We start from the raw sequence: 19,497 nt of genomic DNA on the forward strand, positions 1-19,497 counted from the left end.
CTCCTTTCAACTCTATGCATTTGTCTTCGCGTTTTTCCAATTTTTTTAAGCCGTCTGAAAAGTAGGATATTGGAAGCTCCTCTAAATAGGCATTTGTTTGATCGATTACTTCCTCGTTAGACGTAAACCTTCGTCCGCCAAGCCATTTCTTCAAGTCTGGAAATAAGAAATAGTCACTGGGGCCAAATCTGGTGAATACAGTGGATGTTGTAATAATTGGAACTTAAATTCCATAATTTTGGCCATCGCAAGTGCACAGGTGTGTACCCGTGCATTGTCTTGATGAAAGAGAATCTTTTTTCCTTTTCAGTTGAGGACGCTTTTCCTTGATTTATTTGTTCAGCCATTCCACTAATGATGCATAAATACTCTCCTGTTATCGTTGCTCCCTTTTTCAAGTAATCAATGCAGATGATTCCGCGAGCATCCCAAAAGACCGTGGCCTTAACCTTACCGGCCAACTTGACCATCTTTGCCTTCTTCGGAGCCCGTTCACCTTCAAAAATCCACTGTTTTGACTGTTGCTTTATCTCTGGAGTATAGTGGTGTATCCATGTTTCATCAACAGTTATATATCGATGCAGAAACTCATCAGGATTGGGACGGAAAAGCACCAAAACAACCTCAGAGTTGACCACACGATTGCATTTATTCTCCACTGTGAGTAAACGCAGCACCCATCTTGCCTAGATTTTTTTCACGTCCAACTGTTTGTGCAAAATTGAAGCTACTGTACCTTGTGATAAACCTATGGCTTCTACTATTTCACGCACTTTGAGTCGTCGATTACTTTAAATCATATCGTGGATTTCGTCAATTATTTCGGGGGTACACTTCCACAGGGCATCCGAATCTGCAACCATCTTTGTGGATGTGCGACCACGTTTAAACTCATTCACCCAATTGTCAACAGTTGCAAACACAGGAGCAGATGTGCCATGAACTTGGTCCAACTCAGCTTTGATTTCTTTCGGCGTCAACCCTTTCAAATACAAGTGTTTAATCACTGCTCGGAACTCATTTTTGTAGACAAATTAAAGTTGTTTACTTCAATCGATGACAACAATGAAACTATATGAAGAATACAGCTGACTAGTTAGGAGTGTTATTTAATGGAAAAAATTTATTTTCAATACTACGAGTGCCATCTTTTGGATTTTCTGATGACTTATTGTACCACCCTTGTAATACTCTTCATTTGCACGACGTAACGGGGAGTATGGAATTCTTTAGGCTAGTGCATGGAAGAGAAACAAAAATGGGAGTGTACGAACAGTAAAAAGCATGTTGAAATTAAAATATTAAATAATATTGACCACTTTTGATTTAGTGAAACGAAAAACTTTAAACATAGTGGAGGTATTTCAAACTTGAATTAAAAAAAAAATTATGTTGAAGTTCCCAAGCATTTTATTATATGTATGATTGTACTTATGTTAAAATTTCAAGGAGCTAGGAAGAGAGTATCATGGATATTCCACAAAATGGGTAATCCACAAAACGGATGGCCCACCCATGGATAATCAAGAGTTTACTGTATTATGAAAATCAGTTTAATTAATGTTGAAAAACTCCTGATATTTAATTGCAGTAGTAATGGAGGCAGATTAAATTTTGGAAATTTAAAATTGATTGATCATGATAATCATACCATTTTTAGATGTAATCAACTCAAAGATTTACCTGCATCGAAGTATAAGACAATGTACTTTTCCACAGTTTAAAGTAATGTAAAATGAGTTAGGCTTCATCTTAGTAAGGTAAATGGGGTGCATATCATTCGGTAACCTTATGTAACTTTTATTTCACTATATGGCATGGGAGGATGGGAATGTCTTTTCTGGGTAGTAACTGAAGAGGAGGAATTTTTGTGTGAAGGAGGTAATTAGGAGGGAAAAGTGCATAAGCACAAAAGAAGACTTCCTTAGTCATTCGATTTTCTACAAATAAGTATTTTAACTGGGAAGTTATCAAGTGCTAATACTTATTTATTTTAAAAAATATTTTATATAAGGACTCCCTGATCAACTATAATGTTGGTGCACACTTTTCTGATTGGTTCCAAGAATGTATTAAAATAATTCCATGATTTGAGCAAAATTCCTCCTCCATTCATGCAGAGCAAAGTATCCATTAAATTTATTTTTTCCATGTTAGTAATCTGCGGAACATTTTTGGAAAAAGTATGCTAAATTGGGGCTGTGGTAGTCCGGGGTAGAGTGTTGGACTAGTGACCAGAGAGCCCATGTTTGATTCCCGGGCACACCTCTCTGGGCACCCTCAGCTCCACCCAAGCTGTGTGATTTTTTGGGTACCAGATCTTCCTGGGAAACTGTAGCCAGCACAGGGAAAGGAACTGGCCCCCTTACCCTGATGTGTGAATTTCACATGCCGTCAAGCTTATTGCTGGGTGAACTGTACCATCACCTACCAAATCGATCTTCTGGTTGATTACTATGTTTATGGTTTTTTTTTGTGCCAAATTAGAAATCATGTGGTTCAAGACACTGGCCACCAACATTAAAGGTAAACATAGATTACAAGGACTCGGTCGTAAGTGCCTGTTTGTTTTCAGTTGACATAGTTTGTGGAAATTCATAATGAAAAAATCATTTTACTTGTCCAGGATTTGAACCCAGATCTTTTGGTTCCCAGTGAATCAGTTGTGTAATCAGTGGTGTTAATCAGTTACAACTCCGACTGCCTTGTTTTGTCGAATGATTTTTTCATTGCAAGTTCCATCAAATCAATGCATTATCTTTCTTTCAATGCAGTAAATGCTGCAGGTAATGACTTTTGTGCAATTACTCTTAGAGTTTTTGTTCGATGTGAAGTTTTCAAAATGCATCAATTTAAACATAATCTCAATGCGTGGAAAATGTAACAGGTCCAAACAAAGCTTCATAAAACAAGATAATTTTACCCAAGATCATGCTGAAATTCTATTGTAAAAACCCTGTTTCCTAACTCAATCTTTCAGTGGTTCCATCATATTTGTTTCTGCATGGTACTCATGGTGAATCCATCTGTACTGGTATTACCTTCTGTTCTTGAAAGTATTATGAGATCATTGACATTGTTTCAATTTAATTTTTATCATTTTTATGATTTTTTTAATATCTGTTTTCATCTCATGAAAGAATGTAATCCACTGTCATGTTCCACTTTTTATGTTTAATCTTCTATTTGTTGCTCTTGAGAAATGCATCATTTCCATTGTTCAGCCATATACTCGTACAAACATTTAATTCATTTCTTATGCTGTGTTTTTGATGGCTAGATTACATGGAGACAATCGAATCTGTTTTTTATTCTCAAATTGGCCTTGAATGAAAATTTGGACAAATTTCCTTATCTCTTCAATTACTGTCATTAGAATTCTCTATGATATTCTTTCATTTCCAATAGTGAATGTTTGTTTCATAGTAGCGCATAACTACAATGTCACATCTTCATGTCGTAATAAATATTTACTGCTATTGTTAGAATTAAATTGTTATCCAGTTTGAATCATTGATGCATATAAGTAGTTTTTCATCAAACATTGCTGGTGTAATTTTCTCGGTTACAAAAGTAGTTTTAGTGAAATAGAAATGATGAAGTGTTTTGTTTGAAAAATAATCTTTGCAAGCTGATGATCCTCCTTGCTTGTTCATAAAACTATGCATGATTACTCAGGTTTGCTCTCTATTTTTTTAATAGAGGAGTGACATAAGCTCAATTGGATTTGCAGAGCCTGCATATTTTTTCTTACATGTTGGTTGACCCAGTGTTGTAGTTTTTCTAGGTTTTTTGATTGGAATTGTCATTGTGTGTGTTGATACATATCTGTTGCTGTGGGCTGTTTTCTTTGAAATTTCTTAGATACATTGTTAAAATTGCAATAGTCATGAAAATAATAATTTAGGGATGATTAACATGCATTTATTAGATTTCAATAGCTCTAATTATGAAATTTTAACTACAGAAATGGCTTTTTAATGTACCTAACCTGGTGAAGTGACCCGATTATATGTGCATTCTTAAGTATAGTTGTAGGAAGAGTTGAATAATAGTTTTTTGTTTTAAACGTTTGGGCTTGTCATCATCCAGTAATCTGCTGGATTAATGTAAGGGGAGAAAATGCATTAATTTTTGGAAAACATGAAGATTCATACCGTATTGTAATTTCTTCACAGTTATGTTTTATTTTAAATAAATATGTAAGTACTTTAATCTTTACCTTCAAATCCATCATCCATGCTCAATGAACTCATGTAGACTTTTCCCTATTTATTTTAATGCCCTTTATCTTATCTAGTCTCTAAGTTTGTAATGTAAAATGTAACTCCTGAGTAATTATAGGGAATATAAATTTTGACTGCATGTGAGTGAGGCTTAGGTGATCCCCCCATATCCGGGCTATTATGCAAGCAGCGTATAACATCGCCATATTTTGTAATTACACCCATGGGGAATGCAAAATAATCTGTCCAGAGATGAAGGATGGTGAGTCCCAACTTCATCCCAGAATATTCAGAATCATGACAACTTAAACATATTCAGTGCTGCCTCACCCCCCTCGATTTACAATATTAATTTCTTTCTATTGTACTGATCACATAGTGAAAATGTCATAAGGTGAGCCAAAATATAAATTGCCTTCCTGTTAATCATTCTAGATGATCCATATGGTTCTACAGATATTTGTAGGTATATATAGAATTATATAATACGAAGCTAGTTTAAAATTGTATTGGAAAATTAGTTGATATTATGCTTATTGCATTGTTAATACTGATGGCTTGAAGACATCTAACTTTTTATGACTGACTGCACAAGATTTCGTCGCCCCTATCTTCCTGGCAAACTCCATGCACAGCTAAGCATAGTGAAATTCGCCTCAAATTTCCTCAGAGTCGTCGTCTGTCTCCAGCAATCAGGCACTGGCAACTGTCACACTGACCTTTTTTAGATGCCGACTCTCCCCTTCACAGGATTTTAATACAAATCAGGAGTGCACTCTCATCATGGATGGCTGAGTCTCTTTACCTGCCGCTGTTCTTGAGACTCGCTTGCTTTTGATAGAGCATTGTGTCACTGTTTTGGAGACATGGATGCATTATTATTATTGGCAGTCTACTGAACAGAGAGGTAGGTTTTGAATGGTCCCTGAAAAATATTACATGGTCCTGACTTTTAAAGCACATTTGCACGACATAAACACCTTTCTACATACAGTATTTTCTTATCCTGCACGTTTGACATATTTTCTCCCTGTTCTTACCGAACGAATAGTCTTATTCTATTGATCCTTCTTTACCATTTGAACAATATTCTCCTTTCTTTACTGCTTTCAGCATACCACTGCTTTTTGGCATCTCATGTCTCAACTTTTTCTGCCATCATTTAAATTTTTCCCAGCAATCTCCTGTGTTCAACCTCTATATGGGGTGCTTAAAGTGCTGAAAGTAAGCAAATAACCCGCTGATTCAGCCGCAAAATATCCAAAGTCTTGGTTCAAAGTTGTTGGTATATGTTTGATATCAAAATCTTTACTATCTCGCTTCATATTTCATAAACCCTGTCATCAGTTCTTCCATCTGCATAAGGTCTCATTTGGCTGAATACACACATTTACCTGTTACTTCTGTTAATGGCTTTACTATGTTCAAAGACCAAAACACCTGAAATAATACAAAAGTGTTCCAGCTGCTCCTTCATTAGCTTAAAATGTCAGGCTACCTACTATATGAAAATTTCATTTTATTATGTTTCACATGAAATATCCTCACCCCATGTTTCTCACACTAATCTTATAACATTATCATTTAGGGTCGTAGTCCCTTACCTGTGGGGCTAAATATAATATATGTTCATATGAGGCCAGTCAAAAAACCATCGGACTGATTTTTTTAGCATACTGTAGTGATATTAGGGCAGCATCACTGTGAACAGTGGAAGGAGAGACCTTAATGTGTATGCTTAAATTTTCTCTCCGCCTTTGAGTGAACCAGTTGCTGGCTTCGAAGTCTGGTGCTGTCATACCTGTTCATTGCTTTTTTATTTCTCTCAAGATGACTGAAGTGTTTGAGCTGCATCAAATTTGGTCAAAAGCCTGGTGATTCTCGAAGCAAAACAATTAGTAAGATTCATCAGGTGTTTGGATACATTGCTCAGGGAGTAACAAATTAAGGAATGGTTCAACTGATTAAAAAGGTGCACATCAGTCGAAAGTGACCAGCATTCTGGAAGATCACAAACTGTTTGGATTGCAGCTGTTTTTGAGAGGGTGGAAAATCTGGTAGTGGGATATTGTTGTTGTTTGACCGTACAAGAGATTGCTGAAGAGGTTAGGATAAGAGACAAGACAAGATTAAGCACTAGCAATTTTGCGTGAAAATTTGAACATGCTAATTGGCTGTGAAATTATTGCCTAAGCTGCTGTCAGCAGAACAGGAAGAACTCCATCTTGAGGTTGGACAGCACCTGCTGGACACTGCCAACACTGGTCATGAGTTTCTGAACACCTTGATAACTGTAGATGAGTCATGGGTGATGGGTATGACCCCTACCCAACCTCCCTGCTCTCCAGAAATGGCTGCTTCTGATTTCTGGTTGTTTCTGAAAATGAAGATGCCATAGAAAGGATCCCGTTTAGAGAGAAGAAAGAGATAGTGTGAAAGGGAATGGCGGAGGTGAACACTGTTTATAAAGAAGCCTTTCAGAAGTGTTTTCGGCAGTGAAAGGATCAGTGGGCTAAGTGTGTGGAGGCACAAGAGGTCTACTTAGAAGGGGATTACGGTTCTGATCAGTCACATAAGTAATATATTTTTCTTGGCCAAAGGTCTGATACTTTTCAGACCACCCTCGTATATAGCATTTTCTTCTGAATATCTCATTAAAAATAAATATTCACCCTTCTCTTCATAATCCAAGTTTTAATTGTTTATTGGAGTCTAAAAAATGGTAATGCTTGAAGAAATTATGTAAATGATTAGCTGAAACAGTTAATAGTTCTTGGGAAATTTGTTAAAAGCAATTTCATGAAGTACATACTAAGTGTAGTAGAACATTTTCCAAACTGGATCCATTTGAATTTTTATTGAGTGTTTAAAAAAAGATATTGAAAGTTGATTTGAGCTAATAATAAAATATCTATTATTTAGCTAAATAGCTAAAATATTATAAAAATATTTTAGCTATTAGGAACTGGGTTCGTTGAAACCAGAATTTTTTCTGATTCGTTATATGATTTCTTTTGTGCTGTTTATACTTGATAGTATCACATCTTGTAGTTTCATTAATTCTTTCCAAGATTCATTTCTTTTGCTCCTCTTATATCATTATTTTGATACCACAGTACTAGTTTTTTTGTCATACCATCTTATGAAAGTATGGTTACAAGAAAATGGCGATGGAATCATGAGGTTTTTAAGAATTTATATTAAGCACTTGAAAAATGGGCATCATTGTTCATACTGTTCTGGTGAGTTCACTATTTGCAATCTATATCTCATATACAAGATTTGTATAAAAAGTATTGGGAAAAGTTAGGGAAAATGGATTTATTTCAGACATTGCTTCAATGCCTCAAAATTCTTCAAAGTGCATCCATTGAGATTCAACACACTTTTGCCTGAGCAGGTTTTTCATGACTGGAAAGCTCCCAGGTGAGAGGATCCCAGATGGTCTTGAGGGTACACTTCCAAGCTTCTTTAATGGCACTTAGGTCCCACGGCAGTGTTCTTTGAGGGAGGATTCACTTTTGGGAATAAGAAATAGTCTGGTGGTGCCATGTTGGGACCGTAAGGGGTTTGGGGAATTGTCGTGATGTTGCGGAAGGTCTTTGCAAGCAGACTCACGACTCTGCTTTAATTCATCCGTCAAGACCTTAGGGATGAGTTTAGTGCAAATCTTTTGCATCTCCAAATTTTCAGTGATGATGATGTTCACTGTCATCTTATCAATTCTAATACAAACTGCGTTCATGCGCACACTTAACCGAATGTCTGAATTCAGCGCTTCTCACACACGTTGCACGTTGTCGTCTGTTCTGGACGTCGACGGTCCTTCAGTGTGGGGCTTGTCCTTTACACATACTGTGCCAGTTTTGAAGTGCTTGTGCCACTTAAAAACCGCATTTCGTGACATGCTTTCATCCTTGAACATTTGGCGAATCATACACAATATCTCCTAACCTGATTTCCCCTGTCCAAGACAACATTTGATGATATACCGCTGTTCAATCATTCTCTGCATTTTGCAATTGTATGGAGTCACTCGACAGGGGTCCACTAAAAATACAATCTAGCTTGAGCGATGGCTTGCAGTGTGCTGCAACGTACAGTCACTCAGGAAAAATTGTTCCCGATACTTTTTATCCAAACCATGTATGCCTATGCACATATAACAACTGTGTTTTTTAATTGATAATAAGGATGTATGAGTGTTTAGTACAGAAATCAGCTTGAAAATAATTAATTGCTAACATTGATAACGTTTAAGGAAAAATTAATTGTAAATAACTGGAAAGATATTGTTTACGTCACCAAAGTTCAGTTGGTACGATGTATAATGTGAGTGTCATGAACTTGGGATACTTTTGGGTGGCACAATATTATGAGCTCAGCACTTCATTTTAATTGATATGTGGACCCCAGCAGTTTGCATGTTTGAGATTATGAATTATTCAACCTCATTAATCGGCTTAAAGAAATTTTTTTTCACTCGTTGGTTTGCGGAATGAATTTTACGTGATAATGTTTCTGATTGGCTGGTGTAAAGGAGTAAAATGCACATGCCCAAGCCGCTGTGAGCATCTACAGAGCTATTCTTTTGTTCGTTAACTAACGCGTAATATATCTAAATATGTGCATGCTGTATACCTGTGCTGATGTAAGGCAGGTCATGTCATAATGCACCCATTGAAGATGCAGCTTGTGTTAGTGTGAACCCTCTACTGTTCAAATTATTTCTTATATTTTGTGTCTCTCGAAAAATGTTTCCAACTTTTCTTTTAGTACCAATCTTAAATGCACTCTTTTCAAGCAATGGCACTTTTCTCTTCTGGAATAGGTAAATAATTGATAATTTTCTGTGCATATTTAAGTGATTGTTGGCATTTAAATGTTGTCATGTCATTTTGGACTCAATTTCAGTGCTGTTAAGATATCATTTTACGACGTGTTAGTGAAATCACCCATTTCATTTATTTCAGGGAATGCCAGAGGCATGGGCCAAGCTGCTTATGAGTTCCAACATAACCAAGCAGGAGCAGAAGAGCAATCCTCAGGCTGTGCTTGATATTCTAAACTGGTATGATAACTCTTCAAAAGAAGTGAAAGCGTCCAAGTTTATGACCACCACCAAAATGGTTGGTAAGTAAATGAGTGTTTCCAAGCAATATTGTCAATTATGTGATGAGTTCATTCAAAATATTTTGATTTGTTTGCATAATATAATTAATACTATTTCACGAAATTAGAAATGAATGGTACAATGTATGTTGCCATACATTGTACCATTCATTTCTTATTTCTAATTAATAATATCTGATCAGATATCTATCATCAGATAAGTTTATGTGAAGCTCTTCAAGTCATATGTGATGATGCTTTGATGATGAAACCTTGTATCATTAATCTCTATTGCTGTGGATATGTCCCAATCATATTGCTATGAAAGAGTTTCGAAGGTTCTTGCTTTGTAAAGATTGTAAAGATGCCGTAGCTGTAACATTGGCAAAACTGTTCAGAAGGAAGCAACACGCACAGTGAAACCCCAAAGCATGCAGCTGTCATTATATTGCTATGGATTCCGACCAGTTCCTTGTCAATTTTATTTATTTAATCATTAAGGTACCACTCCCATTGTATTCATTTCATTAGTAATGCGAGGGTTGCTATTTATATTTGTAGCCTAATGATGAAAAGACAGTAATTTACTGTTGAAAATGGCTTTATTGTTTTTTGAAATGTTCTCTGCGTTAATCGATACACTTTTGCATGTGCTTGAACCAATATTCGTAGCACGTGGTCCCTGGTTCAATCCCGGGTTTCGGCATGTATTTTCATTGACCAAACTTGACCTTTGCCACCAGGAAAATCGCTTAATTTCAACATAATTCATAAATAAATTAATAAAACACTTTTTCCTCTCCGATTGAGGTGCTTCCAAAAAATGGTTTTTCGATGCATCAACGGCTTCTTCAGGCACCGAAAAATGTTGGCCATGCAATTTTTGTGTGATAAATGAGAATAAAAAAGAAGTCATTTGTGCTAAATCAGGGCTGTGATGAGGATGACCCATCAATTCAACGTTTTGGCCAGTCAAATAGGTAGTTGTTTCAGCTAATCTGTGAAAGCTTGCATTGTCATGATGAAGAATGATCCTTCGTTGCCACTTCATTTTCTTTATTTCACCAGGCACTTCTAGCAATTAAATGCTCGTGTACCATCCAGAATTCACGGTTCTATGTAGCTCTAGCATTACGGTTGTCCCATGCCCAGTAATTCTGAAAGTACAAATGATCATTTGCTTTGATGTGCTTTGTGCACAAATCGCTTTTGTCGGATTTGGCTCGTCTTGGAAGACCCATACAGTGGATTGCTGTTTTGTTTCAGGCTCATGCACATAGATCCAAGATTTGCCACCTGTGTTGATGTTATACCCAGCTTTTGATGCACCGCAATTGTATTTGTTTAGCATATCTTTGCATCAACTGACACAAGCATCTTTTTGAGCTTTTGTCAAATTATGCGGAATCCAATGCGACCTAATTATTTTCACAGCTAAATGTTCATGCAATATCTTATTGATGCTCGTCATACTAATCCCTAAATTTCATGAAAAGTCACATGACGATCTTCCTTTGCTAGTTCTTGCACAGCGTCAGTGTTTTCTGGCAAGCAACTGAATTCGGACGACCTTCGTGACTTTCGTCGCTGAGCGAACGGCGGCCAATTATGGAATTTATTATACCAGCATTTCATTGTGACAAAGAATGGGGCATCATTGCTAAAAGTGGAAGTAAGTTGATTGATGCACTCCTGTCTTGATAATCCACGTCGAAAGTCGTATAATATCATCACATGAATGTGTTCACAAGTTAACTCCATTTATTCGCTGAGACAAAATTTTCGAGTCACTGAAAACAACACAAGTTATGATCAAACAACAACATGTTCTGCAGAAAGCGTTAAAAGGGTCAAACTTTCATGTGGAAACGTCAGATGGCACCTAAAGCACTTAGTGTTGTCAAAGCTCAAAATATAAATAGCAACCCTCGTATCCTGTGAAATTCGTGCTTGCAAACCATTTCTGAAATTTATTCATTCTTACAGTGTTTGCTTTCATGAAATTAACTGATTTGACTGCTTGAAAATTACTACGTGCAATAAATTTGTGCTCTGTGTTTCAGTGTCGCTGTGTAAATTGTTGCAAATAACTGCAATTTTCCTGATTTTAATCCACCACAAACAAGACCATTACTTTGTATCTGTCAATAATTAAATTAATATTTATTTGACCAGTGGATGATAATATTATGGTGCAAATTAAATGAAATTTAATTGATTTATTTTTTCTTATAAAGATGTTATTTGGTGAGTAATAGGTAATTCTTATACCCCAATGGTAAGATTTCATTCAATCGCTGAAGATTCGATTATAAGTCGATCAGAGTAGTATCTCTTTATTCCATTATTTTCGCTGCTGGTTAAAGAAAGGCTTAAATGGCCTATAGATTGGAGAAAAATGTGATGCTATTACTTAAGCTTGTTTGTTTAACATTTAAAAGGTGATATTATATTAGGTAGACATGTTGATATGCCTAGCCAATATTATTTCAATTTGGTCAACATTCAATGTTCCTTTATCGTTAAGATGATGTGGTCATTTTAATTGTGATAAGAATTTTTCAGTTAATGTGGAGGATAAAGATCTCATTCATCAGTTTTATATTATGAAAACATTAATATGAGGGTGATTCGAAAAGTAAGGTCTCCTATTTTTCTCATGAAAAATCAAATTTATTCTTAACTTTGCGTACGTCGTTCGAAAGGTTGAGCATTTAGCTATTTTTCTACGTAGTCCCCTTGACGATCAAATCACTTTTTGCATCCTTGTAAGCAGCTTTTTAATACTGGTGTCGTACCTTTCGCCCATCGCGTTGCAAAAGCTAGCTGACGGCTGTTCCTCCGATATAAATTCATTGCCATTTAGTGGAAGTGTATGGTGAGAAGTGTATGGACATCAAAAATGTGCGGAAGTGGTGCAGGGAGTGTTTTGATGGCGGAGAAAACATCCACAATGAGCACAGTCAGGGCGGCCGAATTTTCCGGAATCAACTATGGCTCCAATTGACGAGATGGTGCACAATAACCGGAGAATTACCCTTCATGAGATAAAGGAAGGCCTTAATGAAGAGAGTGGCCACTTCTCCCTGCAGAATATTGTGTCTGAGGTCTATGTTACAATAAGGTGTCCCACCAAAGGAGTGTATTTGCATCATGACAATGCACGTCCACACCAACATGCACGTGTCACATCAAACAATCACCATACTCAATAAATTCGGCTGGGATATCATCGACCACCCTTCTTACAGCCCGGATATTGCCCCCAGTGACTACCACTTGTTTCCCATTCTCAAAAAAACACCTTGGAGGACAGAAATGCAAGTCAGACAAGGAAATGCCAGAAGCAGTTGTCAGTTGGCTTCGTGACGTGGCGGGAGAAAGGTACGACGCCGGTATTAAAAAGCTGGTTACAAGGATGCAAAAAGTGATTGATCATCAAGGCAACTATGTAGAAAAACAGCTAAATGCTCAGCCTTTCCTACAATGTACACAAAGTTGAGAATAAATTTGATTTTTCATGAAAAAATAGGGGACTTTACTTTTCGAATCACTCTCGTATATCATTCATAAGATACTAAATGGGTAACCTTACTATGGACTCTTTTAACTTATTATGTAGAAGTAACAATGGGTTGCCTGTAGAATGGAAAGTAACAGCCATGGGAAAATAGCTCTTTTATCAATTAATGTATAAAGACAATAGTTCACTGTTATAGATCCATCTGTATTGGAGTAACTTTAAAGTCCTATGATATTATCATCAAATTACATTTTAACTCAAAGCATTTTTGTTCCAATACCCTGAAAGTTTGCATTTAGAGTTAAGAGTGAATACAACGTTCGATTTCCTAATCATCAGATTTCAGTCTGATATTGGAAGCTGCATCTTTCCTTTCTTTTCCATTGGATGAAAATTCTTTTGTTATATGCCTTGGAGCTCCATTAGGCCTATGTTGTGATTTTATTTCAAATAATGATTATGACTATTTGAGAACTTTAACATTAAAATCCATGATGTCACCGCTTACTTTAATACTACAATCAATTGTGTCACAACTAAGTTAGGAAAAATAATTTTCAGTATGAAAAAAGTTTGACATTTAGTATTTAAAATTGCTCTTTAAGGGTTTTATTTTATTTCTACTTTTGTCAGAATGCTTCCAATTCTTAACCTACTATTTATTTCAACAAAAATGGCTACAAGTTGAGTTAAAATATAAAATTAAATAAAATCTCTCTTACTTTGGGGAAGTTTATTCACTATAAATTTCTCTTTTCATGGCAATGGCTCCTGTTCCGTTGACCGTCTATCATGAAGAGCACTTAAAGTCCATTTCACAAATTCAGCTGCTATGTCTGAAGATTTGGTAGCTCTTATTCTCATGCTCTCTTATTCTCATGCTCATTTCATCCTCAATATTGCAGAACCACCACCGAGACCAAGTGTAGGGGGAGTGTCTCGAGGACAAACCCCGACAAGCGTCAGCCCTTCGCCCAGGCACCAGCCCCACTCCCACCATCGGACCCACCAGCATGCCTCTCCTTCTTTGGTGCCACCTCCCCCACCCCCTCCGTCAGCCTCCCTGCAGCGTAGTGCAGCCACATCAGGGCCTTCTTCAGTTCCAACTCCGCCAGTGCCAACACCAACGGTAAGCCAAGTCTTTGAGTCGGTGTTCTTCTCTTAAATGGATGATTAAAGGGGTGAAGGATGACCCCAAAACTGATCAGTTTTGAAATTCAAAGAACTGAGGGAAATCCCACGAGAGTAACTTTCGTTGAGTCGCCTGCTAGTGTCCGCAGAAATGCAAGAGATCCTGTGTGTCAAAATCATTTGCCTTGATCTGAATTTGGATTTGCATCCATTATTTAACCTTCTGAATGCATTAGTCAGTTAAACCACTGAGGCATACCCACACTCTGTGAATTTTTAGGGCTTTGACGGAGGAGTAGTGATGAATTAACACTCTACCGTACGATGTCACAGAAGGGATTGGAGTTAAGATACAGGTCAAGGCAAATAGTTTTTTTTTGCTGAAATTGACATATTTTTAGTCATGAAATACTAATCCTTTTTTTCATGAATTGGAAGGGAATTATAGGGAAAGACATTTATGATAGGTTGGGATTTAAAGAATGATTCAGGCCCAGTTTTGCCAGCCTCTTATTAATCAGTAGTTATATACTTGCCAAAATTCATGGACCAGGAATTATTTCTCATATTGGTCCCAACAGCGATTTTTCAATAATGATTAATTGATTAATATTATCTGAAAAGATCAATTATGGTGTAAATTGAGAATTAAGATCAAGAATGGTATTCAAATCATTGGTGAATTTGGAATGTGTATAGGTTTGCAAGGTGATACTATATTCGTGGTGACTGCATCATGAATGTTTTGTCTATGTGATTATTTCCACATGTTGTTCCCTCGACTTCTTTCTATTATATCTTCACTGTGGTTCATTCTCTGTATGGAAATCAGTATAGGTGCTTTATTATCATTGGAGGGATTTTAATGGCCACTGATACATTACATTGGCATTAAAATCCTTCCAGAAATTAATATTACCATTTAGTCATAATCAGAGGTCCTTTTTAATAGGTGAGCTGTGATAAATTAAATGGTAGTTAAGTTAATTTTCTTCAGATATTAATGATGTAAAAATAATCTGTAATGTCCACACTTTAAATGCATGTCAATCCGTTTGTGCTTCCATGTCAAGAGGTCTACAAACATACAGGAAAGCGAAAAGTCATATTTATGCACTGAAAGGGTGAGGGTTTGGTTTTGCGAAGGAGAAAAGAGGGTGAAAAAAAAGGGAATGAAGAATAGCACAATTTAGGAAGGGGAGGGCAGCATTCCAACGGATAACCCCAATGTATATTGCAAAAATACCCTCATGGTAGGCTTGCAAACCTAATTTTCAAGAATTGAAAATTCTAACTTAAACCCTTTGATATATTCATTACTTTTATATGTTAAGGATAATATAAAACAACAAATCACCAATGCTCAAGTACATGGATATAATACTCTTTCTTTGTCAAGTGGTAAAATATAATCAACTACATTAGTTAATTATCGATTTAATTACCCAATATCCAAAATCATGTTGGCAGATGATATGTTCTTTAGTAAGCATTGGTTTTTGTTTCGTGGAACACAATCAAAAAAATGTTCTGTCAAGATAAGAATTATCTAATTGGCAATCATTTTCTCTTAACTGTATTAATGAAGAGATTCAATTGTTAAAAAATCCCTGTCAGTGAAAAAGTGGTAAAGATGACTTACTTCACTGATGCACAGTCACGCTGTTTTTAATATGCATCTTATTAGTTTGTTTTTACTGTCTGTAAAGTTGTCACCATTTTTAAGAACTCTTTATTGAATTACATTTTTCTATACTTACTGCAATAAGCAATGATTCTTGTAGTTAAAATTTTCTTTTCCAAGAAAACTGAAACTTAATAATCTCCAATAAAAACCTCCAATTATATTTTCTATTGCACATTGCTTACGAAAAAATATGCATTTTTGCTTGGATAGTTTACATAAAAATCTATTACATTTGTACAAAACATTATTGTGGAAAAACGAAAATAGGCTTCGGAAACTCATTGGAAGAAAACAAATTTCAGATATGGGGAAAATGCCAATCATGCATTTTCTGTGGCATGGAGGGGACTGCATTTCTTTATTTTAACGACGCAGCGTCAACCTCTGGGTGTCAACTCTTACATTTACAGAAGTGGTGTCTAAATTAATACTCCCGTTGCATTTCATTTGGTGGCCTCAGAATCTAAGAGGTTTCTAAATTTCATATTGCATTTTATTTGCACAGGTTCATACAGTAACAACTCCAACGATATCAGGGAGCAGCAGTAGTGGTAGTCAAAGTCAGCCCTCATCTTCGCCGTCCTCGGAAGCAACAACGACTGATGAAAGGGAGGAGGGGGAGGAAGGTGAGGAAGTGGGAGTTGGAGATGGAACTGGTGCTGGTGCGTGGCCACCTCGGAGACAGCCTGGCTGGGATGGCGCGGAGGAGGAACCTCCACCCCCACCTGTAGCTACAAGACCAGAGCGCACCAAGTCTATTGTGAGTATCCTTGCTTGCTCATCATAAAACCTCACGAGCCATCGGGTGGCATGAAGTCTTTGAAAAAATAGATAGATTTAAGAGGATAAATAGCATCTTAAAATGAATCATATGTGGGAAAGAAAACTCCTCATGTGGAAACATACTGTAATTTTTGGCTTTATATGGAAAGATTATTCCTAGTATAGTACATATTTGTTAAAAAGTAAAATGCAGGAAAAAATAGTACATTTGCACTTTTAAATAGTCCATTAGTTGTATTACATGCTGTGCTGCTATGGATAGATGTGAAATATTGAGTTGTTCACTTATAAAATACGACATAACTTGTAATCCATAATTAATATTATGGGGCTATTCAGGTTTCTATCTGCAGTGGGCTGTTAAGAAAAGTAATGAGATGATAATTTTACACTGTTCGAGTCTTTTAAATTTTTGCATTAAAATCAATCAAAATCCCTGTTAATTTGGGAATCGTATTTTTTTGCTAATGTGATGAGGAAATTTGATCAGTCACCAAACATGTGATGAGGAAATTTGATCAGTCACCAAACATTTTTGGCATTTATTCTTTTCATCATTCTAGTTTGTTTGCTCATCTTCAAATTTTCTATGCCACTCGTTACTGCATCATTCATGTAGGAACTTATCACCATAAAATATAGCATTTTTTTCAATCAATTTTAACTGTTAACTTTAAATGTCACACATTACAACAGACACTATCAAAAGGAGATAAGTAACATGGTGTGTCAAGTACAAGAATATTGCTTGTAGTGCTATTACTTGAGCTTGTCATTTCAGGTACATTATCATGTGCAATTAAGGAAATGTTGAAATCTACATGATGCTTTTATTTAAATGAAAAGTTACATTTAGTAAACAACTTCTATTCAGTTGAATGTATACGTATAATTAGAATAAAATATGTTGTGAAGCAATTTTGGTAATGATATCCTTGTTTTGCTTGAAAAAGCTACACAATTTTTGCTTCTCTCTCCTTAAAAAGCCTTGACATGTCTTCAAATAATAATGTAGCTTGTTCACAGTGTTCACGGTTATTTCAATGCGCATTTTTGTGTTTCAACAGTACACCAAACCGGTTGAAGAGGAGAGTGGAATAGTAGCTCCAACAAACGGTAGCATAGCACCTACAACAACTCCATTTCTTTTGGACAAAAATAAGAACAATGCCACTGGTGTGCCAGTAGTTGGTGGGGCAGGTGCAGGGGCTGGTAGCTTTGATAAGCATAAAAAGAAGAAAATCAGTGATGAAGAGATATTAGAACGGTTGCGAACTATAGTGAGTGTGGGGGATCCAAACCGAAAATACACCAAAATGGAGAAAATTGGACAGGGGTAAGTGGAAATTTTTTAGAGAATTTTTGGCCTGTGGTGAGAGTGAAAATTTTCTTTTTTGGGCTCTTCTTTTTTCTCTGTCTCATCCCATTCATATGGGATTGGTGTTCCAATCTTTGATCCTCCTCTATTTTTCCATATCCAATGCTTCCTCTCTTCTCCACCCTTTTTCCTCAGATCTTCTTTCCCAATTTAAAATGTTTGGCGATACCATGCAATTTCGAATTGGATCTAGCATTTTCAAGGAATACTGAATGCTATATTAACATTTTGGTCAAAGAAATGTTGAAGACAAGTATTCTTAAGTATACAATTGAAAATAATAACTTGGTGCTTCATCACCACAAGGAAAAGTGATCTGGTAGGCAAGCATCTTTTTACAGATTTTTACATAGTGTGACTGATAGAAATGTTGGAAACTGGTAATATTCTTATATCTGTCATTCCAATAATAGATTTCATACGTGTGCTGGAATCAGAGTTTGTTTGAAAATGGTCCTATTAATTTATCCATGGAAAGAATAATCTTTTCTACAAAATATTTTATGATGATGGCATAATATCTTTTCTCATGAACTATGCCCTTTATGTGCCGTGTGCCGAATATATAAATCCTCCGTATCCCCATATTAACACTGTCCAGTTAGCACTCTTCGACATTGATGCTGGTAATATTTTACGTATCCGTTTTAATTTGGGTTTGCATTATGATCGATTTCCTTTACAGTGTGTTCTGTGAAGAAGCTCATGGATTATTACACGTTATCACATTCACAAGGGTGAATACTCACATTACCATTGTATGTTTCCTGAGAAAATTTGTATCTTTCAGAATAACAGTACTCTGATCATCATTTTTCATTAATTTCATGTCAGCAATTATGTATGCTTTGTAATGGCACCCATATTTTATGCCTTGATAAAATGCATAAACTTTGGATGAAAAATTTTGTCATGTCACACACCTAACTTTGTAGTGTTGATGGTTTTCAATGTGATAGCTGAGAACTAGCTAATGCACATGAGTTTTATGGTGTATTTACAATCTCCATTGTTGTAGGTCTTGTACCTGACAAAGGGTTATAAAATATGAAAAAATATATTCTATATCATGTGCATTCTGTCAATCATATAGCAGTGTCACCAGGGAGTACTCTCTCTCTCTGCAACTGGAACTGTTGCTTGCTTCATATAGAGCAGTGTGCTGCAGTTCTGTCAATATTTGCAAGACATGGGTACTTGTAAGATGCATCTGAGGTTAACAGTATGAACTTAGTAGTTTTAGGCATGACTTTGTGGAACTTAACCATTACGGAAAGAAAAAACAGCTATTTTAATTCCATTTGATTTTTTAATTTCACAACCTGGATTTCAACACATGATAGCATCATCAGGTCAGAATACTATGCATTGAAACCTGGGTTGTAAAATTGAAAAATTAAGTGGAATTAACATAGCTGATATTTTTTTTTAGTAGAGGTGAACAAAAAACCCTCTTAATCCCTCCAAAAGTAATACATTACACAAGGGAATTCAATCAGGTGACAGCAGGGAAAGAAAATCTACATCTACTCAAGAACCTGCAAGGGTGTGTGGTGGGGGGTGTTAGGACACCACCTGTAGTTAAGAAAGAAAAAAATCGCCTGCAAAAGCCGCAAATTTATACTATCCACAAACAAAACATGGTATGCATTCATGC

The 19,497-nt window shown here is 36.2% G+C and overlaps 1 protein-coding gene across 1 annotated transcript in view; it reads left to right on the forward strand.

Moving 5' to 3' along the window:
- The window catches only part of Pak (serine/threonine-protein kinase PAK 3-like protein), a 59,916-nt gene that overhangs the window by 14,449 nt on the left and 25,970 nt on the right, over nt 1–19,497 (forward strand). Inside the window, exons 5-8 of the mRNA XM_071583809.1 lie at nt 9,200–9,359; nt 13,767–13,990; nt 16,185–16,439; nt 17,530–17,798. Of these exons, the coding sequence (XP_071439910.1) occupies nt 9,200–9,359; nt 13,767–13,990; nt 16,185–16,439; nt 17,530–17,798 (908 nt within the window). The remainder of the gene's footprint in view (nt 1–9,199; nt 9,360–13,766; nt 13,991–16,184; nt 16,440–17,529; nt 17,799–19,497) is intronic.

The sequence above is a fragment of the Hetaerina americana genome, unplaced genomic scaffold, assembly GCF_022747635.1.
Source record: "Hetaerina americana unplaced genomic scaffold, ioHetAmer1.1.p SCAF_15, whole genome shotgun sequence".
Classification (NCBI taxonomy): domain Eukaryota; kingdom Metazoa; phylum Arthropoda; class Insecta; order Odonata; family Calopterygidae; genus Hetaerina; species Hetaerina americana.